The 24,712-nt window shown below is 45.6% G+C and overlaps 1 protein-coding gene across 1 annotated transcript in view; it reads left to right on the top strand.

Moving 5' to 3' along the window:
• The window catches only part of DPP6 (dipeptidyl peptidase like 6), a 717,707-nt gene that overhangs the window by 364,485 nt on the left and 328,510 nt on the right, over positions 1–24,712 (top strand). Inside the window, exon 3 of the mRNA XM_057731732.1 lies at positions 10,703–10,801. Within this exon, the coding sequence (XP_057587715.1) occupies positions 10,703–10,801 (99 nt within the window). The remainder of the gene's footprint in view (positions 1–10,702; positions 10,802–24,712) is intronic.

Raw genomic sequence — 24,712 nt, 5'->3', positions numbered from 1 at the left:
ACTATAAGTTATTACTCACCAATGAAAAGGGATGGGATGTTAATACATGCAATCACATGGATGGATTTTTAAATGAATCTTTAAAATAGACTAAGATCACATTCTCCACACTGTATCATTTCGTTTGTATGACATTCTAGAAAACACAAAACAGTCATGACAGAGAGCAGATAAGTGGTTGACTGGGGTCCTGGTAGAGGAGGGCATTGACTGAAGGAGCAAAGGGAATTTTTAGGGTGCTAGAACTGTTGTATATCTTTTTTTTTTAAAGCTCTTTATTGGAATATAATTGCTTTATACGCTTGTACCAGCTTATGAGGTACACCAAAGTGAATCAGCTGTATTTATACACATATCCGCATATCCCCTCCCTCCATCAACTCCCCCCCACCCTCCCCATCCTGGCTCTCCAAAGCATCACCCATTGTTGAGCTGATCTCCCTTTGTTATGCAGCAACTTCCCACTAGCTATCTATTTTACAGTTCATAGTGTATATATGTCTATGCTACTCTCTCACTTCGTCCCAGCTTCCCCTTTGCCCCCCACCTCCCCCAACCCCGTGTCCTCCAGTCCATTCTCTGCATCTGCATCCTTATTCTTGTCCTGTCACTGGGTTCCTCAGTGCCATTTTTAATTTTTTTTTTAGATCCCGTATATATGAGTTAGCATACAATATTTGTTTTTTTCTTTCTGGCTTACTGTATCACAGACTATAGGTCTATCCACCTCATTACATATAGCTGCATTTCATTCCTTTTTATGGCTGAGTAATATTCCATTGTATACATGTGCCACATCTTCTTTATCCATTCATCTGTTGATGGGCATTTAGGTTGCTTCCATGTCCTGGCTATTGTAAATAGTGCTGCAGTGAAGATTGTGGTACATGTTTCTTTTTGGATTATGGTTTTCTCTGGGTATATGCCCAGGAGTGGGATTACTGAATCATATGGTAGTTCTATTTTCAGTTTTTTAAGGAACCTCCAAACTGTTTTCCATAGTGACCGCACCAATTTACATTCCCACCAACAGTGCGGGAGGGTTCCCTTTTCTCCACACCCTCTCCAACATTTATTGTTTCTAGATTTTTTGATGATACCTCATTGTGGCTTTGAATTGCATTTCTCTGATGATTAGTGATGTTGAGCATCTTTTCATGTGTTTGTTGGCCATCTGTATGTCTTCTTTGGAGAAATGTCTATTTAGGTCTTCCACCCATTTGTGGGTTGGGTTATTTATTCTAGTTTTTGTTTTTTGCTTTTGGCCTCACTGTGCAGTGTGTGCGATCCTAGTCCCCCAACCAGGGATCAAATGCATGCCCCCTGCATTGGGAGCATGGAGTCTTATCCACTGGACCACCAGGGAAGTCCCTGGGATACATTCTAAAAGCAGCCTCGACTGGATTTTCTTGTGGCTCCTCTTACTTCACTCCTGACAGTGTGGTTGCATGCAATTCTTAACCCAACCGTAGTTACTTAGTTTCTTACTTTCGGGAGTGGACTTTTCCGGGGGGATTTCTCCAGAGAATTGTGTTCTGCTGTATGTCGGAGTCAATCTCACGCTCTGTAAAGGGAGAGGGGAGCTCCCCTGACTCGCTGGCTGCTGCTTCCTGCTGTCTCTAGGATTTCCGTCCCTGTGTGAGATGTTTCCTTCTCGGTCCTGACCTAAAGGTTCACGGGGTAAATGGTCTGCCGTGTGTCGCTGGACAGGTTAACCCAGGATTGGGTGGAAAATCCCCAAGACTCATGTTGTGACTTGTAGTTGTGTTGCCTGGTTTAAATGTCATTCTTCTTAAGCTCTTGGTAGTGAAGCAAAACTAAATGTGTTCTTGCATCATGATAAGAATCTACCAAAGAAATACCAGTAGCGTGTGCAGGAGGCATCATGATTGATTGGAAATCTAATTGGAAGTATGGGGCCCAGCCTCTCCCGTAGCTGACGCAGAACGCTCCTTCAGCTCACCTGCGGGCAGAGTGAAGGGAGCTGGTTCCTGTGTTTCCACCGGGCGTTTCCTCTTACCGTGCAGCTCTCTGTGTTAGGACGGTCATTAACGGAATGGGCTTTTCAGCAGACGCTGTGTCATTGGAACTTGTGAATTAACAGTGCAGATGTTGAAAAATGAAAAATTGATTTCCACATGTTCTTCTGAGGTGTTTGTATGGAAACACACAAATATTATCAACTTCTATAGGAATAACATACAAGTTTCCCAGTGCCTTACTCTAAATGTGAGAGTAGTTTGAGTCTCGGATTGGGCTGTGTCTCTCTACCTCTGACTCACCCACCACTGTCCTTGTCCCTTTCGAGTTTTGAAAGCACTTAGCACCTGACATCAGCCACACTGCTCACAGCAGGGTGACCTCCTGCTGCGTGCCAGTTGTCGTGGTATACGTTCCTTGTTGATCTGATTTGGTGGCAAAGTTTTTTCTAATTAAGGAAATGTGCTTTAAAATGTTTTCCCAACCTTTTCTTTATTTACAGAAAACGTTTTCGCCTGGAAAATATAATATTTATCAGGATCAGCACTCGCGTTACCTGCACTTTGTGATTTTATTAGCATCCCAGCTCTGGAATAGGTTGTGAAAAGCCGGATTCTGTAATATTGTCAATATTTAAGTTCTCCTGCAAATGTGGCTAATGTTAGCTTTACTGCCTTCCCGTGAATCTTTGGAGAAGCCACTCGACCCCTCAGGAGCTAAGGTTTACCTTCCATGATGCAGTTCTCCTTCCTCCTCCTTCTTGTAGGCTCGAGAGGTAATAACTGTCAGAGTCCTCTGAAGACCGCAAAACATTTTAGAGTTGTCAGCTCTTCCAATTTTTAACAAAAGCGGAGTTCACAAGAGAATTCTGACTTATCTAGGTAGGCGCTCTTTGTTATCAAGTTGGGTCTGTCAATAGCTAACCCCCCACTGGTGGTGACTGAAAACACCTCGGAAGGTTATACCTCAGATTAATGTGTTTTAGGGTCATGGGGTTTGCTTCTAATATTAAAAATCTCTGGAGAAGAGCTTCCAAAATGTTGTACTATTTAACGACGTAACTAGTTAACAGGCATCAGGAATGGAGAGGAGCCTGGCATTGTATTCTGACCTGCACAAAGAAGAACTGCATCGCCACAGATTATAGCACAGCTCTGCACGTGGGGCACTAACCAAGGTGCCAGGTGGTTATCCAGCTCCAGGACTGAAGGAAACTTCACTTTTCAGTCATCCCCAGATAGCCTTCAGGATAAAGTCCAGACCCTAAGAGCCACTGGCCGCTTCCTATATCTCCATCTGTGTGTTGATTTTCCTTTGAAGATGACAGGTTGAGCATAGAGATGTTTCCTTTTGATTTCAAGCATGTAGAAATGAGAGAAGATATATAATAAAAACATCCTGCACTCAGAAACAAGAAAGGGAGTTCTTCCTATAGCTGGAATGGAAAGGTGTCCTTAGAAGAAGAACCAGGTGAAAACCTACAGCAGCAAATAAGGCCAAATCCCTGCTGCCCTCAAGGGACAGAGGCTGAAGTCAGGACCAACAGGAGGGGCTGGGATACTGGTGTCCGTGAAGGCTGGAGGCTGGACAAGTGCCCCCTGCCCTAAAACAGCATTCATGTTCAGAGGTTCTTGAATCTCTGAAAGGGCTCCAGTTCAAATGGCTACACAAGACCTGGTTTTTTAATTTAAAAAAAAAAATTTTTTTCTTTTTTGGCTGCATTGGGTCTTTGTTGCTGCGTGCAGACTTTCTCTAGTTGCTAGTTGTGGAGAGTGGGGGCTGCTCTTCATTGTGGTATATGGGCATCTTTTCAGTGTGGTGGCTTTTCTTGTTGTGGAGCACAGGCTCTAGGCATGTTGCAGCACATGGGCTCAGTAGTTGTGGTGCACGGGCATAGTTGCTCCATGGCATATGGGATCTTCCTGGACCAGGAATCGAACCCTTGTCCCCTACATTGGCAGCTGGATTCTCAACCACTGCGCCACCAGGGAAGTACTGCCCAGTGCACTCGTGTGACCACACCACCAGGAGTCTGTCTCTCGTGACCCCAGGACACTTGCAGGAGAGAAGCTTACAACCAAGATGACAAGGACCCACAGAAACCATCCCCTAAAAGCAGTCCACCAGCTTAACACATATGAGAACTTAACTCCAAAGAAATATAAATCAATTAGGGAAAACAGAAAGTGACAATTTAGGAGTTTTTTTAATGATCAATGTGATAAAAAAGAGCTTGCAATTGTAAGAGTCGATGATCTTGGAAAAGAACTAATTAGGAATAATAGAAATGAAAATATAGTTGTTTAAAAATGTAAAACTCAGTGGAGGATAGGTGATTCTTCCCGTTCCATTGCTCAGTTGCTACAGGAGAGCAGAATAGCCCCAAGATGGTAGCCGAGCATCAGTTGGAGCAGGAAACCACTCATTATGAGCAAAGTGAAAAAAATTAAGTGCAATTATATATCATGTGTATGTGGGATCTCTGGAGAAAGTTATTCCCATGCTTTGACAGATCTGTTACTGTATTTAGAAAAGAAAAAAAGGAAAAACAGTAGATATCCAGAAAACTAAACAAATGAAAAAATGCAATTTTTAATGCCAGGGAGAAAAACACTATTTTATAGGAAGATAAATGCAATATAATACTTGGATCGATAATAAGGCATATTTATATATCATAATAAAATAATGACATTTTATTGACTTTAAAAAGTTTAAAACTCAGTAGTGAAATGAAAGAGACACACTAGAGAAAAAAATAAAGTAGAAGACTGAGCTGGAGAAATCATGCAAATGGCTCCCAAAGACATAAAAATGTGAAAGATGTGAAAGAAAAAGCTAGGAGGGTGGAGGCTGGACCTAAAAGATCCTGTGCAGGTCCAGGGGGCTCTGGAATGATGGAGAGAGAATGTTGAATGAGACAATTACTAGTAATATTCCTGATGCAGAGTAAGTAGTTCTTAGACTGAAAATAGTACTGACAGGGAAGCAGGATGTTTAAAGAAAATCCACAAGCAGATATTTTCTAATGGAATTTCAGAATATCAGGTGCAATGAGAGAATCTACCTTCATCTCTAGACATCTTCAGCTCACACTTTCTACTGCGCCAATGTCAACATGCTCACAGTTTCCTGAAAATACTGCATTCACCAATGCCTTCATGCCCTTGCAATCCTCCTGGCTTGAATGTTCTTTTATTTCTTTTATCCTGCCTAGGATTTTTGTTGTTGTTGTTGTTGTTGTTTTCTGGTTTTGGTGAGTTTTTTGTTTGTTTTGGCTGAGTTGGGTTGTGATAGTCGTGCATGGGCCTTTTCTAGTTGTAGTGAGCAGGGGCTACTCTTTGTTGCGGTGCACAGGCTTCTCAGTGCAGTGGCTTCTCATTGCGGAGCACAGGCTCTAGGCACATGGGCTTCAGTAGTTGTGGCAAGCAGGCTCAGTAGTTGTGGCGCACGGGCTTAGTTGCTGCACGGCATGTGGGATCTTCCAGGACGAGGGATCAAACCCGTTTCTCCTGCATTGGCAGGTGGATTCTTAACCACTGCACCACTAGGGAATTCCATAGGGGGTTCTTTTCTCAAATAATTCTTTCTGGAATTCCTCCTACTTTTTATTCTGCCATCTCCTTAAATATTAGCGCCAGGTCCTGGTGCCCTTAGCCCTGTCACTGTTGCAATGTGGTCATTCTCTCGGCTCCATTGCTCTGTGAGATTCTTAAAAGTCAGCTATAAGATCTTTCATTTGTGACTCTTCAGGGCTCAGCATGACTCATTTTTTTTTTCCTTTTAAAAAGAGTTTTAGGGCTTCCTAGGTGGCACAGTGGTTAGGAATCCGCCTGCCAATGCAGGGGACACGGGTTTGATCCCTGCTCCAGGAAGATCCCACATGCCTTGGAGCAACTAAGCCCGTGCACCACAACTGTTGAGCCCATGTGCTGCAACTACTGAAGCCCACGCGCCTAGGGTCCGTGCTCCACAACAAGAGAAGCCATGGCAATGTGGAGCCCGCGCACCGCAACGAAGAGTAGCCCCCACTCACTGCAACTAAAGAAAGCCCGTGCACAGCAAAAAAGACCCAACACAGCCAATAAAATTAATTAATTAATTAATGTAAAAAGTTTTATTGAGATAAATTGACATACAATAACTCCATACATTTAAAGTATACAATTTGATATTTTTCTTATTAGTTATCTCTTTTATATGTATTAATGTATATATGGCAATCCCAATCTCCCAGTTCATCCCACCCCAACCCCCCCACCCGCACTTCCTCCACGTGGTGTCCATATGTTTGTTCTCTACATCTGTGTCTCTATTTCTGCCTTGCAAACCAGTTGATCTGTACCATTTTTCTAGATTCCGCATGTATGTGTTAATATACAATATTTGTTTTTCTCTTTCTGACTCACTTCACTCTGTATAACAGTCGCTAGGTCCACCCATGTCTCTACGGATGTCCCAATTTTGTTCCTTTTTATGGCTGAGTAATATCCCATTGTAGATATGTGCCACATCTTCTTTATCCATCGTCCGTCGATGGAGGCCTCAGCGTGACTCCTGAACATGGCAGTCACCCGTACTTATCACCACCTCAAAGGATTTTTGGTTGCATCAGGCTATAAGTCAGTAACTTAGTTAGATAGCACTTGACCATGTGAACAAGGCATCAAGCTCCAGAGAGGCCAGCGGTGACTGTCTTGAGGAGGCAGAGAGCAGATGCTTGAATGGAGCACTTTTTATAGTGTGTATCATAATACGTCCACCACAGGCTGTCCCTGGTTAAGTCATGTAAGATTTTAAAGTATAGTTTTTTTTGGAAAGATTTATTTTATTATTTATTTATTTATTTATTTATTTTTGACTGCATTGGGTCTTTGTTGCTGTGCACGGGCTTTCTCTAGTTGTGGCGAGCGAGGGCTGCTCTTTGTTGTGGTGCATGGGTTTCTCGTTGTCGTGGCTTCTCTTGTTGCAGAGCACAGGCTCTAGGCAGGCGGGCTTCAGTAGTTGTGGTGCATGGGCTCAGTAGTTGTGGCACATGGGCTTAGTTGCTGCACCGCATGTGGGATCTTCCCAGCCCAGGGGTCGAACGCGTGTCCCCTTCATTGGCAGGCAGATTCTTAACTACTGCACCACCAGGGAAGCCCTAAAGTATGTTTTAAAAGCGGAAGAAGTAATAGTTTTTTAAACATTAAAACATGTTTTTGGACTTCCCTGGTGGTTCAGCGGTTAAGATGTCGTGCTTCCAATGCAGGGGGCACAGGTTCAATCCCTGGTTGGGGAAGTTCTGTGCCACACAGCATAGCCAGAAAAAAAAAAAAAAAAGCATTTTTGGATGAACAAAACAGTTGTTTGTGAAAAGCAAAATTTTCAGAAAGTGAATAAATTGGCTTTTCCTATGTTACCCAAAGTTTGTTTAAATGGCAGTCTGCCGGGATCAACTCGGCGACTCGAGGTGAGTGACGGGTGCCGCAAGCTTGAAGAAGACACGGACACAGACTGAAGAGAAAGATGGGACCGGGGGACTCAAGACCTCTAGGATCAAGAGCCTTGCTGATTGATCCCACGTTGCTTTTATTGAGTTCTCGGCATAGCCTAAGGGTCTATCATTCCCAGGTTAATCCCATAAACAATCAAAGACCTCACATGACTGGGGGCAATGATCTTTGTTTGCCTCCTGGGTCCTGATTTGAGCTGGGTGGGGAGAGCAAAGCAGCCCTGGGGGCAGGAGACCTCTCTCAAAAGGATTAAGGGTCTGTGCCCCACCCGTGTTGGCCCCTCTGCGACTGTGCCTGTCTTAGGTTGTTCCTCCCTTGAGGAGTCTTACCCGTCTCTGGCTAACCAGTCATCCTCCAGGGCCAAACACGGTGATATAAGGAAGGCTCTATGCACCACCCCTGTTGGCCCCTCTGCGGCTGTGCCTGTCTTAGGTTGTTCCTCCTCTGAGGAATCTTACCCGTCTTTGGCTAACCAGCCATCCCTCAGGACCAAACAGGGTGATATTAGTCTCCACGCCCCGCACCCTCAGCTCCTCCACTGCTCAAGCAGGACATTCTGAATCCCATCGCTCGGCCCACATACTTCAACATTTTCAATGTTTCAAAAAGGTTCCCGAATGTCTTCCCACAGCAGTCTTTCATTCCTTTCTTATTAGACATGTGGATACCCAAATGTGGAGCTAGAATCACCCCTGAATAGTGGTGTTTACTTAGATAAAATGTAAGCTTTAATATGAGTAGTTATTTTCTGACCATATACTTGAGTGTCTCTGAAATTTTTATTTTTTGTTCTTGTTTTATTTTATATATTGTATTTGAATTGAAGTATGTTTGACATATAACATTGTGTAAGTTTAAGGTGTACATCGTGTTGATTTGATATACATTTGCAATTTATATATTGCAATATGATTGCCTTTGTAGGGTTAGCTAACACCCTCTATAAGGTCACATAATTATCTTTTTTTTTTCAGTGGGAATAATTAAGATCTAGTCTCTTACCAAATTTGATGTTTATAATACAGTGTTGTCTGTAATCACTATACTGTGCATTAGATCTCCGGGACTTATTTATCGACTAGTTGAAAGTATACACCTTAATTACCAGATCACGGTATAACTTTCTTAGATCGATGTCTATTAATCTTTAAATTTTTCATCTACTGTCTGTTTTCCATACTGAAATGCATCATGCTTGACGTCGTGTCTTTTTTTCGGGGTTGCTTCAATTGCAGATAGGAAGGTCCTAGAAGGAAGAACTTGGTTTGGTTTTAACATGTCTTGATCAGCACCTGGGGGAGCTCCACCTGTAGTCAGGTGTAACAGGAAGGCCACCTTGAACCTTATCATTCTGTACATTTCAAAAGAGTTTTACACACATTAATCCTATTTGATATGCAAGGAATCAATCTGTGCGGTGTTTCTGAGAATTTCAGTAGTCTGTCAGATCCAGAGAGGCCAAAAGAAAGAAACCATAGGAGAGATAACAGCTGTAGAGATTTCCTTCAGAGATTATTTATTCTTATTTCATTATGTAATGTCACAAAAATTCTTTTTGGTTTCCCAACCTGCCGCAGATTTTGAAACAGAAAGTTGAAAGAGGCAAAGGTTAGTATGGAGGCCAAGCACTGTGACAGCCCAAGAAGGGAAGGTGGCTCAACAGCCAGAAATTTAGACAAGAAACAGGCATAACAACCAAACATCAAAATGTAAAATCACACTGATCTGAAACCACCTCATGTAGGATGCACACAGACCCACACACCTTAATGAGCACTGAGGTACCCCACACCGCAGCCCAACACGAAACGGATAAAATGAGGACCCGAATCTTCAGAAAGAGTACAGCGACCGTTGGCACATTTTATTTAAGAGGGTGGGGTCATACATAAGCATCCTAGGTACATGATGCATATCAGAAATGGTTAAGATAAAGAGTTTCTTATCAGTACAGCAGAAGTGAGGGTGGGTTGATATGCTGTCCTGTGTGTTTAATCTGCTTAGACTCACAAGTCAGATGCCCGGGCAGCCCTTTGTCTTTTCAAAGTAGGTGAATGGGTTTTTGTGCCTCTGACGGAGAGGAGCTCTTCTGAGGCAGATCTAAAACCCCCAAAGCTTCAACCTTGGGAAATAGGATAAAAGCTGCCACGTTCCTGAAGTCTCCCCCCTGGGGCCATTAACTAAACATCTCTTGGGTTGGATGTTTAAGTCTTGTCCCAGGTGCTCACTCCCCAGTGTGGTGACCCAGGTGAGGGGGGACAGGATCTCGTAGTTTGCACACAGAATGAAGGCGTGATTCTATCTGAAGAACTAATCCCCAGCCCAAAGGCAGCCAGGGACAAGTGAAGCACACGGAGAATAAATGCCTGAGGAATGTGTTAGTTGTCTTTCCATTTCTAGTCTCCAACATGCTATCTGCGATTGGCATTATAAATGCTTAATGAATGACTGGTTACATAATACAGTTGAGATCCCTTCCTTTCTTGACTATTCACACCTTATTGCTCATCAGTCAGTCTTTTTTTTTTTAATAAATTTATTTATTTATTTATTTGCTGCAATGGGTCTTCATTGTTGGGCGTGGGCTTCCTCTAGTTGTGGTGAGCGGGGGCTACTCTTCATTGTGGTGCACGGACTCCTCACTGCGGTGGCTTCTCTTGTTGCAGAGCACGGGCTCTAGGTTTCAGCAGATGTGGCACACAGCCTCCGTAGTTGTGGCTCTCAGGCTTTAGAGTGCAGGCTCAATAGTTGTGGCACACGGGCTCAGTCGTTGTGGCTTGTGGGCTCTAGTGTGCAGGCTCAGTAGCTGTGGCACACAGGCTTAGTTGTCCCGGAGCATGTGGGATCTTCCTGCAGCAGGGATTGAACCTCAGTCTCCTGCATTGGCAGGCGGATTCTTAACCACTCTGCCACCTAGGAAGTCCCCATCCGTCCGTCTTGAGATAACTGTTTACCTTCATACCTAAGAAATATGATCATTCATGTTTTGCAAGTGGAGGGAGCGTCATGATGCCACTGTACTGAACCGTACTCCCCTTACCATAGTTCTTGATAGCTTAGTTAAAAACAGAAAGCGTGCCTAGCTTTTGTTCAGCACTTGTTTACAGAAATTATGTTTTACCCTATATACTGTTTCTGAATGGCAATCAGAATGTTTCATAGTCCTCTCTTTTCTTTACCAAAAAAATAAAATAAAATTTTTGACTCTTTGCCTCATTTTTTTTTAGCGGAAGATAACAGCCTGTCTCAAAAGAAGAAGGTAACTGTGGAAGATCTCTTCAGTGAAGATTTCACAATCCATGACCCCGAGGCTCAGTGGATAAGTGGTGAGTCCTGAGTCCTGAGTCCTGAGTACACGTGAGAAGTCCCTTTCCCACGCCTTGCCGCTTTTTGAGAGTTTGGGGTTCATAGTTTGCCTTTCACCTTCTCTCTCTGGCTGTAGAAGTGGATCCACAGAGCTTTTGCTGTGATCATCATCTTATTATCATTCTAAGAAAATGAGTATCTGATAAAATCAGGCTGCCCCTTCGTGAGAACTGGGTCCTCTGTGTCGCCTCCCTGAATCATTATTTCTCAGACGGAGATGTGAGATGTTGCTAAGCAACGGGACAGGGAGAGACACAGCTGAGCCTTCCTCCCTCTCCATGTTCTTTATTCTCTTTTGTACTCCTCTCGCTTTCACTCCCAACTAGACACAGGGGCCAAAAGGAACTAAAAGGATTCTTCTAGAATGCTGCCGAAGGAAGGAAACAGCTGAGCCTGGTGCACAGATGCAGATACATTAATTTTCCTCTTGAACTTTAACCTGGATGAAATCTTCTTTGGGGGAATTTTTTTTAAACAATAAAGCAAAATAGAAAGGGAAACAAAAAGCAGTATGTTTATATTGCATTTTTTTTTTTTTTTTTTTTTTTTTGGTTCAAAACAGTGTATTTCCTTTAGCTGGGTCTGCAATACTTTGAGTGCAGTCCTGGGAGGAAAGATGTAAATGACTGCCCCCTCATCCTCTGCAGGCTTTGCTGCCTCCCTCCTATGTAGTCTGGTCCTAGAACCTCTGCTGCTCGCTCCATGGGTATTGTTTGTGTTTTGTCTTAGCCTCAGTGGGATGCACTTGAAAATCAATCCTCAGATCAAAGAACCTTTGTAGTGGAGTGCTAGAGGTCTAGTTCACATCCTGGCTTTCATAGTAAATGAGGCCCAGAGAGGTTAAGTGACTTTTCCGAGGCCACAGAGCTAGTTCGTGATGTAAGTGTGGCTGGAAGCCTGTCTCCTCACTTCCCATTTTGTGCTCTTTCCACTACTGTTTTGTTGAGTGACACCATGTCATTACATTTGCTTGCTGTCAAACTCCTCTGAAATGCTTCTTATGCTTCATGAACTCTCAAAAATCAACCAGCATCGACTCTTTGCCTTTAGTCTCTCACTAGGGCACCAGCTTCTCCTTTGTCCTCTGCTGTGGCTTCAGTATTCATTTCTGATCCTTAGGTTCACTTCTTTAAAACTTAAAGAAGTAGCTGAATCTCAGAGGGAGTGTATTTTATAAGAGGGAATTGGGGAGAAATGAGAGCAGTGTACTGTGAATACCAATGGCGGGGGCATGTGGAAATCCAAAACGTAGACAGAGCCAAGGTCTTTGTCGTTTGGGGAAGTAATTTTACCTTCGGTTTTGAGGGGGACTTAGAACTGCTTCCTGTTTGTGTTTACCCATCACGGAGGGCAGGGTAAGCACAGATAACATGCCCTGGGCCTGATCTTGGGAATAAAAGGTGATTAGTCTCCTCTTAAGGAGCACAAAGTCATTCTGGAGACAAAACAGGGAGCAGCCAGTGGCAGTCATGACACACATGCAGGAAGGATGTGATTCTCTCATTCTTCCTGAGAAGGAGTTTCAAAGACGGTGCATACACTCGCGCTCAAAGGTATAGTGTTCAGAGCAGGTCAGAGGGGGCCCTGGAAAGACCCCATGAGGTCCTAAAATAATACAGGCTATATTCCAATAAAAAGCTTAAAAAATAATAATGTAGGGAAATCTCTATATTAGGGTGCCCATGGTCTCAAACTTGGCCTGAATCAGCTTTCCCTATGCAAAACAAGTGTAAGCGGAGATCTGGAGGCCCAAGGGCACCTAAGCTTCTGCAGGAACCGTGTTGGGTACTGTTGGCAGGTGTTTGTGTCTCATGAGCTAACTTATGCTGCAGATGCATGGGGCTGGTCCTGAGATGTGCTGGCTTTCTGAATTTCAGAATTTTGTTATATCCACAAGGTTGGGAGTTAATACAAGCAGTTGAGAAGTGGCCTTGTGCCCAGCAGAAAACGCCCAGCCTGCCTGTTTTGGCAGGTGACGTCTATGCATAAGACCACCTGTAGTTCAAATGAACATGACTTTGGTGTCCAGGAGCTTTCTTAAAAGGATTCTTCCTCTATAAATGTACACACAGTGTGACGTTTCATTGCAAATTAGCCAGGTGGTCAGTTCTCCCCAGAGACCAGGCACCGTCAAGAATGTAAGGGACGTACTTGAAAATATATTTGTCTTTGGACATAATGTTCTACAATACATTGTGATATGTCACACCTACATGGAACGTGCAGTATCATAGGTTATAGATTAAAGAGATTAACTTTTGCTTCAGTCCTTTCCTTTATGATTTTATGTTGGAGAAGCTAATCAATGTTATTCTTATACCGTACTCCAAAGTCTTCCGCTTTTCCAACTCACAGAGAAAAGCAAACAAAAAATAACAGCAACAAAACAAAACAATCCAAGGATAAGAATTATTTGATTACTAAATGTAAGTAATACTCATCATTTTGCCTGCTTACCTTACCTGAATATCACTTGAAAGTTCGAAGTTAGATGAAGGTAATAAACTGTATGTATTTTGTCTCAAAAAAAAAAAAAAACAAGAATGTAAGGGACTGTAACTGCTCTCCTCCTGCCCTCTCAGCTGACCCCCCCAGCTTTTCCTCCACTTCTTCCTCTTCCTCATCAGTCCCTTTCTTCCTGCTCCCTGAAGACGTAATGGCTTAAAGTGAACAAAATAACTTTGCAGTAATTAACTGTGCCTTCATAAGGGATTTTTCCAAATACCATAAAGAAGGCATTCATGCTTTACATCACAAGCCTAAATGAGAGGAGCCGGGGAAAGAGTGCTCTGCATTCATAGGCTTATCAAATGCCGTGACGCTGAGACGAGCTTTAGCAATTATCAGAACATTAATTCATACAGTTAGTGATTACTGAGTATCTACAATGTAACAGGCAAATTGCTGGGCCCCCAAAAGGCAAGATTTTTTTTTTTTTGCCTGTGGAACAGTTAACCCTGTGTAGACGTGGAGTCACCACCCACCACCACCACCGCCACCATCTACCTCCATCATCACTACGACAACCTCATTCTTCTCCTCTTCTTCCTCCTTTCTCCTCTGTCTGCACCTCCTGCCCTTCTTCCTTGCTATCACCACCACCACCACCATCACCAGATTATCACCACCACCACCACCATCACCACCACCACCATCACCACCACCACCACCACATTATCACCACCACCATCACCACCACCACCACCACCACCACATTATCACCACCACCATATTATCACCACCACCACCACCATCATCACCATCACCATCACCACCATCACCACCACCATCACCACCACCACCACATTATCACCACCACCACCACATTATCACCATCACCACCACCACCACCACATTATCACCACCACCATGACCATCACCACCACCATCACCACCACCACATTATCACCATCACCACCACATTATAACCACCACTACCACCACCACCACATTATCACCACCACCATCACCATCACCACCACCACCACCACATTATCACCATCACCACCACATTATAACCACCACTACCACCACCACCACATTATCACCACCACCATCACCATCACCACCACCACCACCACATTATCACCATCACCACCACATTATAACCACCACTACCACCACCACCACATTATCACCACCACCACATTATCACCATCACCACCACCACATTATCACCACCACCATATTATCACCACCACCACCACCATCACCACCATCACCACCACCACCACCACCACATTATCACCACCACATTATCACCATCACCACCACCACCACCACATTATCACCACCACCATGACCATCACCACCACCATCACCACCACCACATTATCACCACCACCATCACCACCACCACTACCACCATATTATCACCACCACCATCACCACCACCACCACATTATCACCACCACCACCATCACCACATTATCACCACCACCACATTATCACCACCACCACCACATTATAACCATCACCACCACATTATCACCACCACCATCACCATCACCATCACCACCACCACATTATCACCACCACCATATTATCACCACCACCACCACCATCACCACCATCACCACCACCACCACCACATTATCACCACCACATTATCACCATCACCACCACCACCACCACATTATCACCACCACCATGACCATCACCACCACCATCGCCACCACCACATTATCACCACCACCATCACCACCATCACCACCACCACCATATTATCACCACCACCATCACCACCACCACCACATTATCACCACCACCACATTATCACCATCACCACCACCACCACATTTTCACCACCACCATATTATCACCACCACCACCACCATCACCACCATCACCACCACCACCACCACATTATAACCATCATCACCACCACCACCACATTATCACCACCACCATGACCATCACCACCACCATCACCACCACCACATTATCACCACCACCATCACTACCATCACCACCACCACCACATTATCACCACCACCACCATCACCACATTATCACCACCACCACCACATTATCATCACCACCACCATCACCACCACTACCACCACATTATCACCACCACCACCACCACCACATTATCACCACCACCATATTATCACCACCACCACCACAGTATCACCACCACCATCACCACCACTACCACCACATTATCACCATCACCACCACCACCATATTATCACCACCACCATCACCACCACCACAACATTATCACCACCACCACCACCACCACCATCATCACTGTCATCTACCAGGGGTTTCCCATATCTTAAGCTCTAGACTAAGTGCTTGGCACACATTAAATCAATTCTCACAACTACCATTATTAACATTTTACAGATGAGGAAACTGAGCTAAAGGTGTTTAAATGACTTGATCAACATCACACAGTTAATAAGTAGCCAGGCTCAGACTTGAACCTAGTCTGTCTGGTTTCTGTGAACTGCTACATTGTATAGAATCTAAGCCCCCTGTCTCCAGCCAGTTTCCTTTACAATTTCAGTGGCTACATTGTGTGTTTTAACCGAGACTGTAGCTTGTGAGTATTTCAGAATTATTGCCATTCCTTAAATTCTCTGTTCTAGTATCCCTCATTCCCGTGGTGCCTATGTTGAACTAACAAAATACCCAAATGATCAAGAAAAATGGTGTAATTCTCATCAGAGAAAGAGACTGCTTTTTTAGTGTACATTAACCACTAACATCCACAAATGTATCTTGGGTTTAATATTGGAGTTAATAGCCTAGAACTAATACACTTTATTTATCAGGAGGAAATGGGTTGGGTTGGAGTTAAAGTTCTCCTCACCCATTTTTATACTAGAGACAGTTTTTTTGATCTACCTTTTCTAAAAATGATTGGTATAATAATCTTCACGTTCTCTAATGTCTGAATGCCCTTGTGGACTTTGCTCACATAATTGTTGCAACCACCAGGGCAAGTCAGATGAGGTGTGTAGAGCAGTAGAACTGACAACATCTGAACTCACTTGCAACTCCCTCCTACAAAAGAAGAGGCATACACTTCCTGAAGTTGCCCATGGTGTAGCCTTGCCATCTATTTGCTTAGTTGAGTAAATTCTTCCATCTTTTATAAATGACCACATTGGACTTCTCAACCTTGTGGATCCCTAACGTACTGTGATAGGATTCTGTGGTATCAGGTGGCCACTTTGATGAGGTCTTCTGGTTTCGTCAGACACTTAAGTCTATTTATGTACATGGACCAATCTTCCTGGGCTCTCCTCTTCTGTTCCCTCTTTCCAACTCTTGGATGATAGATCATTTCAAACCTTCTCTTCTCACCTTAATCCTCCAGCCTTCTTCCCACCCTACCTCTCCTTTAAACCTACCAGAAGAAAGCTTAAGAATACTCTCACCGTCACATCTCTTTACCCACCAGCATCTGCACCTGCCAGGTGCTCTGCCCCTCCCCCAGCCTGTAACCACAGATGACCTGTCTGTGCTCAATCTACAAAAATCAGGGGTGAACTTGCCTCACTTATTTGAGGGATAGTTGCAGCAAATGTCTTCCCTTCTTCTCTAAATGTTAATTTTTTTTTAATCTCTGTGTTAGATTATTCCCATCATCGGGTAGATATGCTCTTATTTGTCTCACTGAAACACACACATGAAACTTAGCGTGACTCCACCTTCCCCGCCAGGCACTGCCTGATTTCTTGTTCCCCTTTGCAGCTTGAAACAGCTGTCTGTCTGTGACATCTCGATTACTCTTCTCCCGTTCTCACTAAGCCCACCCTGGTTAGGTGTTCACCCCCAGCACTTCCTGACTCTTTTAGTGTCAAGGTCACCAGTAACATCCAGGTTGCTGAATTCCAAGGTCACATCTCAGACCTCATCCTAGTCTAATGATCAGCAGTGTTTGACACAATTGATTACTCCCTCTACCTGCACCAACTTTCTCGCTTGGCTATAGGTCATCACATTCTTTTGGTGTTTTTTCTGCCTCGGGGGCAGCTCCTTCTCAGACTCCTGTGCTGGTCCTCGCTCTTCTCTCCGACTTTTGATGTCTGTGGGCCCGGGGCTCAGTCTTCATCCTCCCCTTTTGGTTTCCACACTCCCTCCCTTCGTGTTTTCAGCTATTCTCGTGGCTTAAAATATTCTCCACCTACTGGTGACTCCTTTTCTCCAGACCAGACCTCTCTCCTGAAGTTCTCAGATGTCTCATAGACATCACAATCCTAACTTTAATATCGTCAAATATGAGTTCTTGATCTACCCCACGCCCCCAAAAACACCCCACTGCTCTATGCACAGCCTCTCCCAATTCAGCTGATGAGAAACTTGTTCTTCCGACAGAGCAGGCTGAAAGACTTGGAGTCATTGTTTATTTTGCTCTTTTTCTTATACTTCTTATCTCATCCATCGAGAACTTCTGCCAGCTCTGCTTCAGAATTGTCAGTACCCGTCTCAGACTCAGTCAGATACTGAGACCCCCCAACTGCTGTTGGCATGTTTGGCAACACTTCATCTAAAGGATAACAGGCCTAGAGACAAGTGCAGCTGCAGACAGGACCAGGAGCCATGCTCTTCAGGTAATAGCTCTGTTGCAAGGAGACGGGCCACTCACGTGGGTGGAGTTTTTATGTTTTCACCTTTAGATGTCTGAAATCCTCAGGCCTCTGTACACCACCCCCTACTCCCGAAGAATTCACTCAGTCCCATGACTTTAGTTACTATCTATATGCCACTGAGTTTCAATTCTGCAGCTCCAGCTCAAATGCTCTCCTGAGTGTGCCGTGTGTGTGTGGGGGGGGGTGGGGGGGGGCCTGTCTCACTGACTGGTTTACGTGTCCACTGGGATGTCTCCTGGACACCTCAACTTCACACGTGCAGGACTCATCTCCCCTCCCCGAATGCCGCTGGCTTCCCGCTGCTCTCAGGATCAGGCACACAGCCCCAGCCCAGGACACCCTCCGTCTCTCCCGCTCTCTGAGATCAGTTCCCTTACTTTTCCTGCCTCTTCCCTTGGCATCTCCCCAGTTTTCTCTTACTCTGGACGGCTTGAACTTCTCTGATTGCTTCTGAAGTCCATCTTCTTTTTTGCTCAGAGTAGTTCTCACAGGATGTTCTTTCTGCCCAGAACATTCTTCTCTATGTCCACTGTCCTCCCTCCTCAGCACCGCCCCTACAGGCTGTCATTTTCCTTTGATCTCTCCCTGGTTCTCACACCCCCCGCCGGCTTTTCTCTGCTGCCTGACTCTTCTGGATTTAGGCTCTGATGCATCCTGGACTTAGCGTTTGTTACGTACGTTAAATGGAATTGTTTACTCACTGGCTGTCCTTCCTGCCCTGTAAACGCCACGAGAGCAGGATCCACCTCTGTGTACTTACCGTGGTGCGCACAGCATCCAGCAGAGTGCCCAGGCTGTGGCCACGTACTGGCACTTCTTGAACATTGTCTCATTTGCTATTTAAACAGCCGACTTTTAAAGATGAAGAAAGGTATGGACATGCTGTTTTGCAAAGAATGGTTGGAAATCCTTTCTGCTGAAGTTGATTTAAGCGGGCACCTGACTGTGAGAGTCCTGCAGATAAGCTCTCTGGGGGAAAGCGTTCCAGGCCGCAGGGAACAGCAGCCACGGAGGCCCTGGTGCAGGAGCCCGCTTGGACCGTCCGTGAACAGGGTCCAGCCAGAGAGCAGAGCCATCGATGAGCCCAGAGGGGCAAGTGGGACCAGGTTAGGCCGGTTCCTGGGAGAGGAGAGTGGCCAATGAGAAAGGGATAGAATTTAGAGAAACAGAGGTGTTGCATTTGACCTGCTGGACCTGAGGAATGCACGGTGAGAGCTTAGGCGTATGTGTCATATCAGATACTTTTACTAAATCTGAATTACATATGTATTATAGTAAATTAGAAAACAGAGATGAAGGCTATTTTAGAAGATAAAAGTAAATCATGTGTAAAAACTCCATCAACTAGAAATCACCCCCATTACAGTTTCACGTTTATCCTTTCAGATAATGCAATATGTGGGATAGTGATGTCTATCTGTACTACGTGGGGAAAAGTTTATAACATATCGTAAACATAGTTCCATGTAAATAAATGTGTATTTCCGTGATCATTTTAATGTCTCCATAGGCTCTCAGTACATAAATGTGCCTTAATTTGGTCAGTCTTCAGAGACCGAACGTTTCGGCTGTGAGTGGAAACAAAGTGAGAGATGTAAAAGGACACGGTGAACGGTACATGGATAGGATGTGCTGGCCGCGTAGGAAGAGGGGGATGGGAAGATGTACAGCAAGGATGCCTGGTTAATGAGAGCGGCCTGCCCAGGGAGGGGAGTCAGCGTCCGCGATTAAATGAAAAATTCAGAGCAGAAGTTGATGAACGATCACTCGGTGGAATGTTCTTTAAAGTACTGAGCGCGGAGCGTGAACCTCGGCGAGGGGCAGGGTGGAAAGTGTGCGTTGTGGAGGAGCCGCTACACACTCTCGAGGGGGGCAGCGGGCCCGAGGAGGCGGCCCCAGAGAAGACCTGGCAGAAGATGATGCGGGAGAGCTAGCGCTCGGCCGCCTCTGGGTTGACAGGCGGAGGACTCGGCAGTGAGACGCGTCCCTGCGGCGGCCGCACACCCTGCCTGCGCCCGGAGCATGTTTTCTTGCAAGTCTCTTGTACAGCCTGACCCGTGTTTGGGTTTTGTTTCCCCTAATCAGACTAGTTTACGTGGCACATACCCTCTTCTTCATCCTGTTCCAGACTGTACTCAGGGAAAAGCGGGTTCCCGAAAGAGTGTGATGTCTGTGTATAAACAGCTTTTTGCTTTCCCTTCATTGCACTTGCCAACAAGAGAAAAGCAGCCTCCTCTGTGTCTGTGGAATCAGCCACTCTGCACAGGTAGTCTGATGCTACAGCACCTGGGGAGACTCCTGGGCGACACACGTTCTCCATCAGCATACTCGCTTCGGCAGATTCTCTCTTGGGAAGGCAGCCCGGACTGAAGTTTGGGCGCGGCCGATGAGCCCCACGTCCTGTGCTCTGGGCTAGGCGAGGCCGCCTGCACCCCGCAGGGCACCCGCTCTCCCCGCCCCGTGTCTTCAGGATGCAGGCGGCCCGGGGCTGCTTGGATTAGCTTGCCCGCAAGCTCGGTTCAGAGGGCCGTGGTGGAAGCCCACGGAAGCCCCCGAGCCTCTCGGCTGCTTGTGGTTGCTCATCTCCACTAATCCAGGCACCTGTGAGCAAAGAGCCCTCTCTGCCTCTCGGGTGCAATGCGAGAGAGACTGTGAAACGGGAGAAAATTGCTTCCTTTGAATGTAGGAAAACATCAGCTGGCTGGTTGATCCTGGAAAAGTATGTGTTTTAGAAGATAAAATTGGAGATAGTGCACAGGGCTCAAAGCGGCTTGATTTCCATATTTGCTTTCTCCTCTATTGTTATTCCGAAAAACCAGTTGGATTTTTTTTTTTTTTTCTCTAAATCTCAGGGGGTTTAGATGGAGGGGGAGTTCGAGTTTCAGACGGTTCGGATATTTCTACTGCTTTTTGAAGGCCACATTTTTCAATCAAAACCATTAAGTCTTAGAATTGCAGAGAGTCAGAAAGTTCCCTGGGGGTTATTCGGCGCTGCCTGTACCAATCGGCCGGCCGTCACTGCCCAGAAAGGACAGGTTTCAAAGCGTGAAGATGTTCTTCCGCGACTCGGTGTGTGGATCGAGATGATAATCCTAACCGTTTGAAGTCATTACGTAACGTGCACATCACAGAGCATCACTGTGCCTTATTAAAGCCCCTGAGAAACAGATGAAATGTAATTAGAGTGCACGTTTCGGTAAAACGCCCGTTTATTGAATACTTTCGCTCGCTCTTGTAGTTTTGGAGAGTCCCTCTTTCCTCAGGAGAAGGGAAGCCCAGTGGTGTGGCGTGAGGCCAGTTTTGCATCGGACTGTCTTAGTGCAGGGAAGCCCTTCCCCATCATCGCCCCCGCATCCTCCGACCGCGACGGCTTCCACAGCCACCTGTCTGCATTGTTCTGCCCCCTTCCTAAGGCATCTCCCACATTCCCAGCATCTGAGCTAAAACGGTTATCTGCTAACCGTCCTTCCAAAGTTTCCTATTGGAGTTATCTGCAGGAAACAAGAGGGTAGCATTTAGTGCTGTGGGCCATGTAACAAGTAAGAACAGTAGCTGCATTCAGTAACTTAGCTCCCTTGTCGCTCTTCCGTGTGTGTGAGAGCAATCGCTTTTATTCAACACATCTGGGCTTCAGAAACTCTCATTCGCTCTTTATGGCTTGATCCAAAGTGCGTTCTCTCTGGCTTTCCCCAGTAGAAGTAGTTGCTCATCCCCGCCGCCCAGGTTGCAGTAGAACTCTGTAAAACTCCCATCAGGTCGCCACCGAGAGCATCAACGTAGGGTCCCCAGCCTTGGGACACAGCTCACTCTGCAAGGCTGGGCCTGCTTCACCAGCAACTAAAGGCACGTCGGGGTCGGAGGTGGGACCGGCCTGGTTCTTCCCTTCCCAAGGGGCAGGGACGCTATGTGAACATCACGCTCATCGCTTTTGGTCCTCTGTCTGAGGGGGCCCTTCAGTCCCATAAATGACTGCAGGACCCAGGCCCTGCTGCTGGTCGTAACTCCTAGTTTGGGCAGCGGCATCTCTCCCAGCAAAGAGAGGCGTGTTCTGAATCTTTTCATCACTTTACAGTTGGCAAGTGCTGCTTCCCTGGGAAATTTAGTGACTCCCTCCATCTTTGTTGAATCGAATGCAGACCCTTGGCAGGAGCGAAGAGTGAAATCCCATTTCAACGTTGTTTGCATTTCAAAGGGACAGACTTCTTTTCCCCCTGGATCTAGGTAAACACACACGCACACGCATATATTTTTTTTTCTTGAGAAAAGGGATCTAAAGAGAGACTGACAAGTTATGTTTCATCCTCGGTGAGGTGGAGACAGTTTCAGAATGCGCTGTGGCTGTTCCAGGGCTTTTCCTGAGCACCCCTCCCCCACCGCCCATCACGCGGGGTGTGCCCTGAGGTACCACATGTCACTGCAGCAGGTCTGCCTTCAAGACTAGATCAGAGTGCGGGGCAGGTGATCTGCCCGACCGTGGACTATCAAGGGTACTTTCACCCCTGCAGTCCTCACACCAGGACTCACAAGTCTTGTTTTATTTTACATTCATTCAAATTAAGGGAACCTGTGAAGATACGAGGTTACATAAGTCCCGATTTACTGCAGCTGTTGAGCCCAGGGGTGAGATTCCTCTGTGTCTAGAATGGTCTTTTTAAAGCAAATCGGGAAGTTCTATTACTTAGAGACTCTGCTTCCTTGAATGCAGTGACCCTCATGCAAGCACTGACATTATCATTTATTGTTTCAATTAAATCATCCCACCACGTCAGCCTACTAGAGGCTAATTAATTATCACTGACATCTTTTCAAACATTGATCACCTTCTTAATTAATAAACAATGAATCACTTGATCTCTTCCATAATTGAGTGTAATCCCTGACGACCCATCAATCCTGTGCCCACAGCGTATCTGATTTTGTGTTCAGGTGTTTGCTTACATCTCTGCCTTGCCCTTGACAGCAAGCTTCTTAGAGCCGTAAGCGTGTTGTTGTGACTGTCCTATTTCCCTCATAGAGCACAGTGTCTGGCATGTGATAAAGTTTCTGTAAATGTCACTTGACGGAATGAATGACTCAGTATTCATGGACAAGAACTCCCGGTAAATGATTTCTGGTTGATTGAAGGCTAACCAGGTTTTTTATTTGTGGGGACTCTTGGCATTGCAGGAAATCGCACATACGTGTGTAATGATACGGATGTATCCGGTTCTGTTTCCCTGCTTTAATAGGGAGAGGCTACTGGATGGTAGAGGCACTTCCCGGGACCAGATGTGTCACCCCTCATAATTTTTACCCTTGCCATTTATTGATTACATGAAGACTGTGCCAGAGACTGTGCCGAGTCCTCTACATGCACTGCTTCCAAGAGCCACTCAGAGCCACCCGACGAGGACACGGCTGTCACCATCTCTACACGACCCAGCATCCACAGATCTCCCAGGCACATGGGGTGACCCAGGAGCATAAACACGTATCCAGGTCCTACGGAGAGTCTGGTGGCCTTTTCTTTTCTTTTAGTATTTTTTTATTTTTATTTTTTACATTTTTTATTGGAGTATAGTTGATTTACGATGTTGTGTTAGTTTCAGCTGTAGAGCGAAGTGAACCAGTTGTACATACACATATATCCACTCTCTTTTAGGTGCTTTTCCCATATAGGTCCTTACAGAGTACTGCGTAGAGTTCCCTGTGCTACACAGGGAACTGTTAGGTATCTATTTTATTACAGTAGTGTGTGTGTGTCAATCCCAATCTCCCAGTTCATCCCTCCCCCGACCCCCGGAGACCATATATTCGTTTTCTACATCTGTGACTCTACTTCTGTTTTGCAGAGAAGTTCACTTATCTGGTGGCCTTTTCAATACTTTCTGTTTCCGGCCTCTTCTCAGACTGACCCACCACGCCCCCGCTCTCCGCCTGGGCTCCATCGCAGCTCCCGTGCTGATGGTCCTCTCTCGTCTCCACTTCGTCCGCTGTGTGGACACTGGCACTCCTCTGTTCTCCCGAACTCAAGGACACAACACCGCTTCAGGGCAGACTTTTATGCGGGGTTGGGGGTCGGGGAGGAGAACACTCACACAGCCCAGAAGATGGAGTGGCTCAGAGATGACCGTCACCTCTCCCTCTTCTGAAGGCCCCTTGGCATCCCTGCCTCAGAAACTTTGCACTGCCTCCCTTACTTCACTTTCATAGCGGTCTTCCCCGAACCCAGTGGCCTTGCTTTGATGCGGCCGCTCCCGTCCCAGCATCTCTGAACTTGTCCTCGCTGCCCTGCACGGATGTCCCCAGGGACAGGGTTCAGACGGGGGCTGGGGACATGAGTCAGGGTTGCCCGCAAAGTTAGTGTGAATCTCATGTTCCCAGTTCAAATGTTTCGGGGGCCTTCTGGGCAGACCAAATGGCCAGCGTCCTGTGCGGTCTTTGCAAGCTGGGAATCATCCAGAAGGAGGCGCTCTGAGTATCAGGGTAGAGCCTTCTAGTATCTGGTTGTTTACAAGTGACTGATGTGGAATTCACCTTCTTTTGTGTCTCATATGTCTTGTTGGGGCAGAAATAGGGGAAGTTTATAGGAATAGACATGTTGGCATCTGGATTTTTTAAACTGAAGTATAGTTGATTTACAGTGTTGTATTAGTTTCTACTGTACAGCAAAGTGATTCAGTTATACATATACATGCACTCTTTTTTAATATTCTTGTCCATTAGGGTTTGTCATAGGATATTGAATATAGTTCCCTGTGCTGTACAGTAGGTCTAACTTGT

The sequence above is a fragment of the Hippopotamus amphibius genome, chromosome 4, assembly GCF_030028045.1.
Source record: "Hippopotamus amphibius kiboko isolate mHipAmp2 chromosome 4, mHipAmp2.hap2, whole genome shotgun sequence".
Classification (NCBI taxonomy): Eukaryota; Metazoa; Chordata; class Mammalia; order Artiodactyla; family Hippopotamidae; genus Hippopotamus; species Hippopotamus amphibius.
Note: the sequence above shows the minus strand (reverse complement) of the source record. Positions and strands in the feature narration are given on the sequence as shown.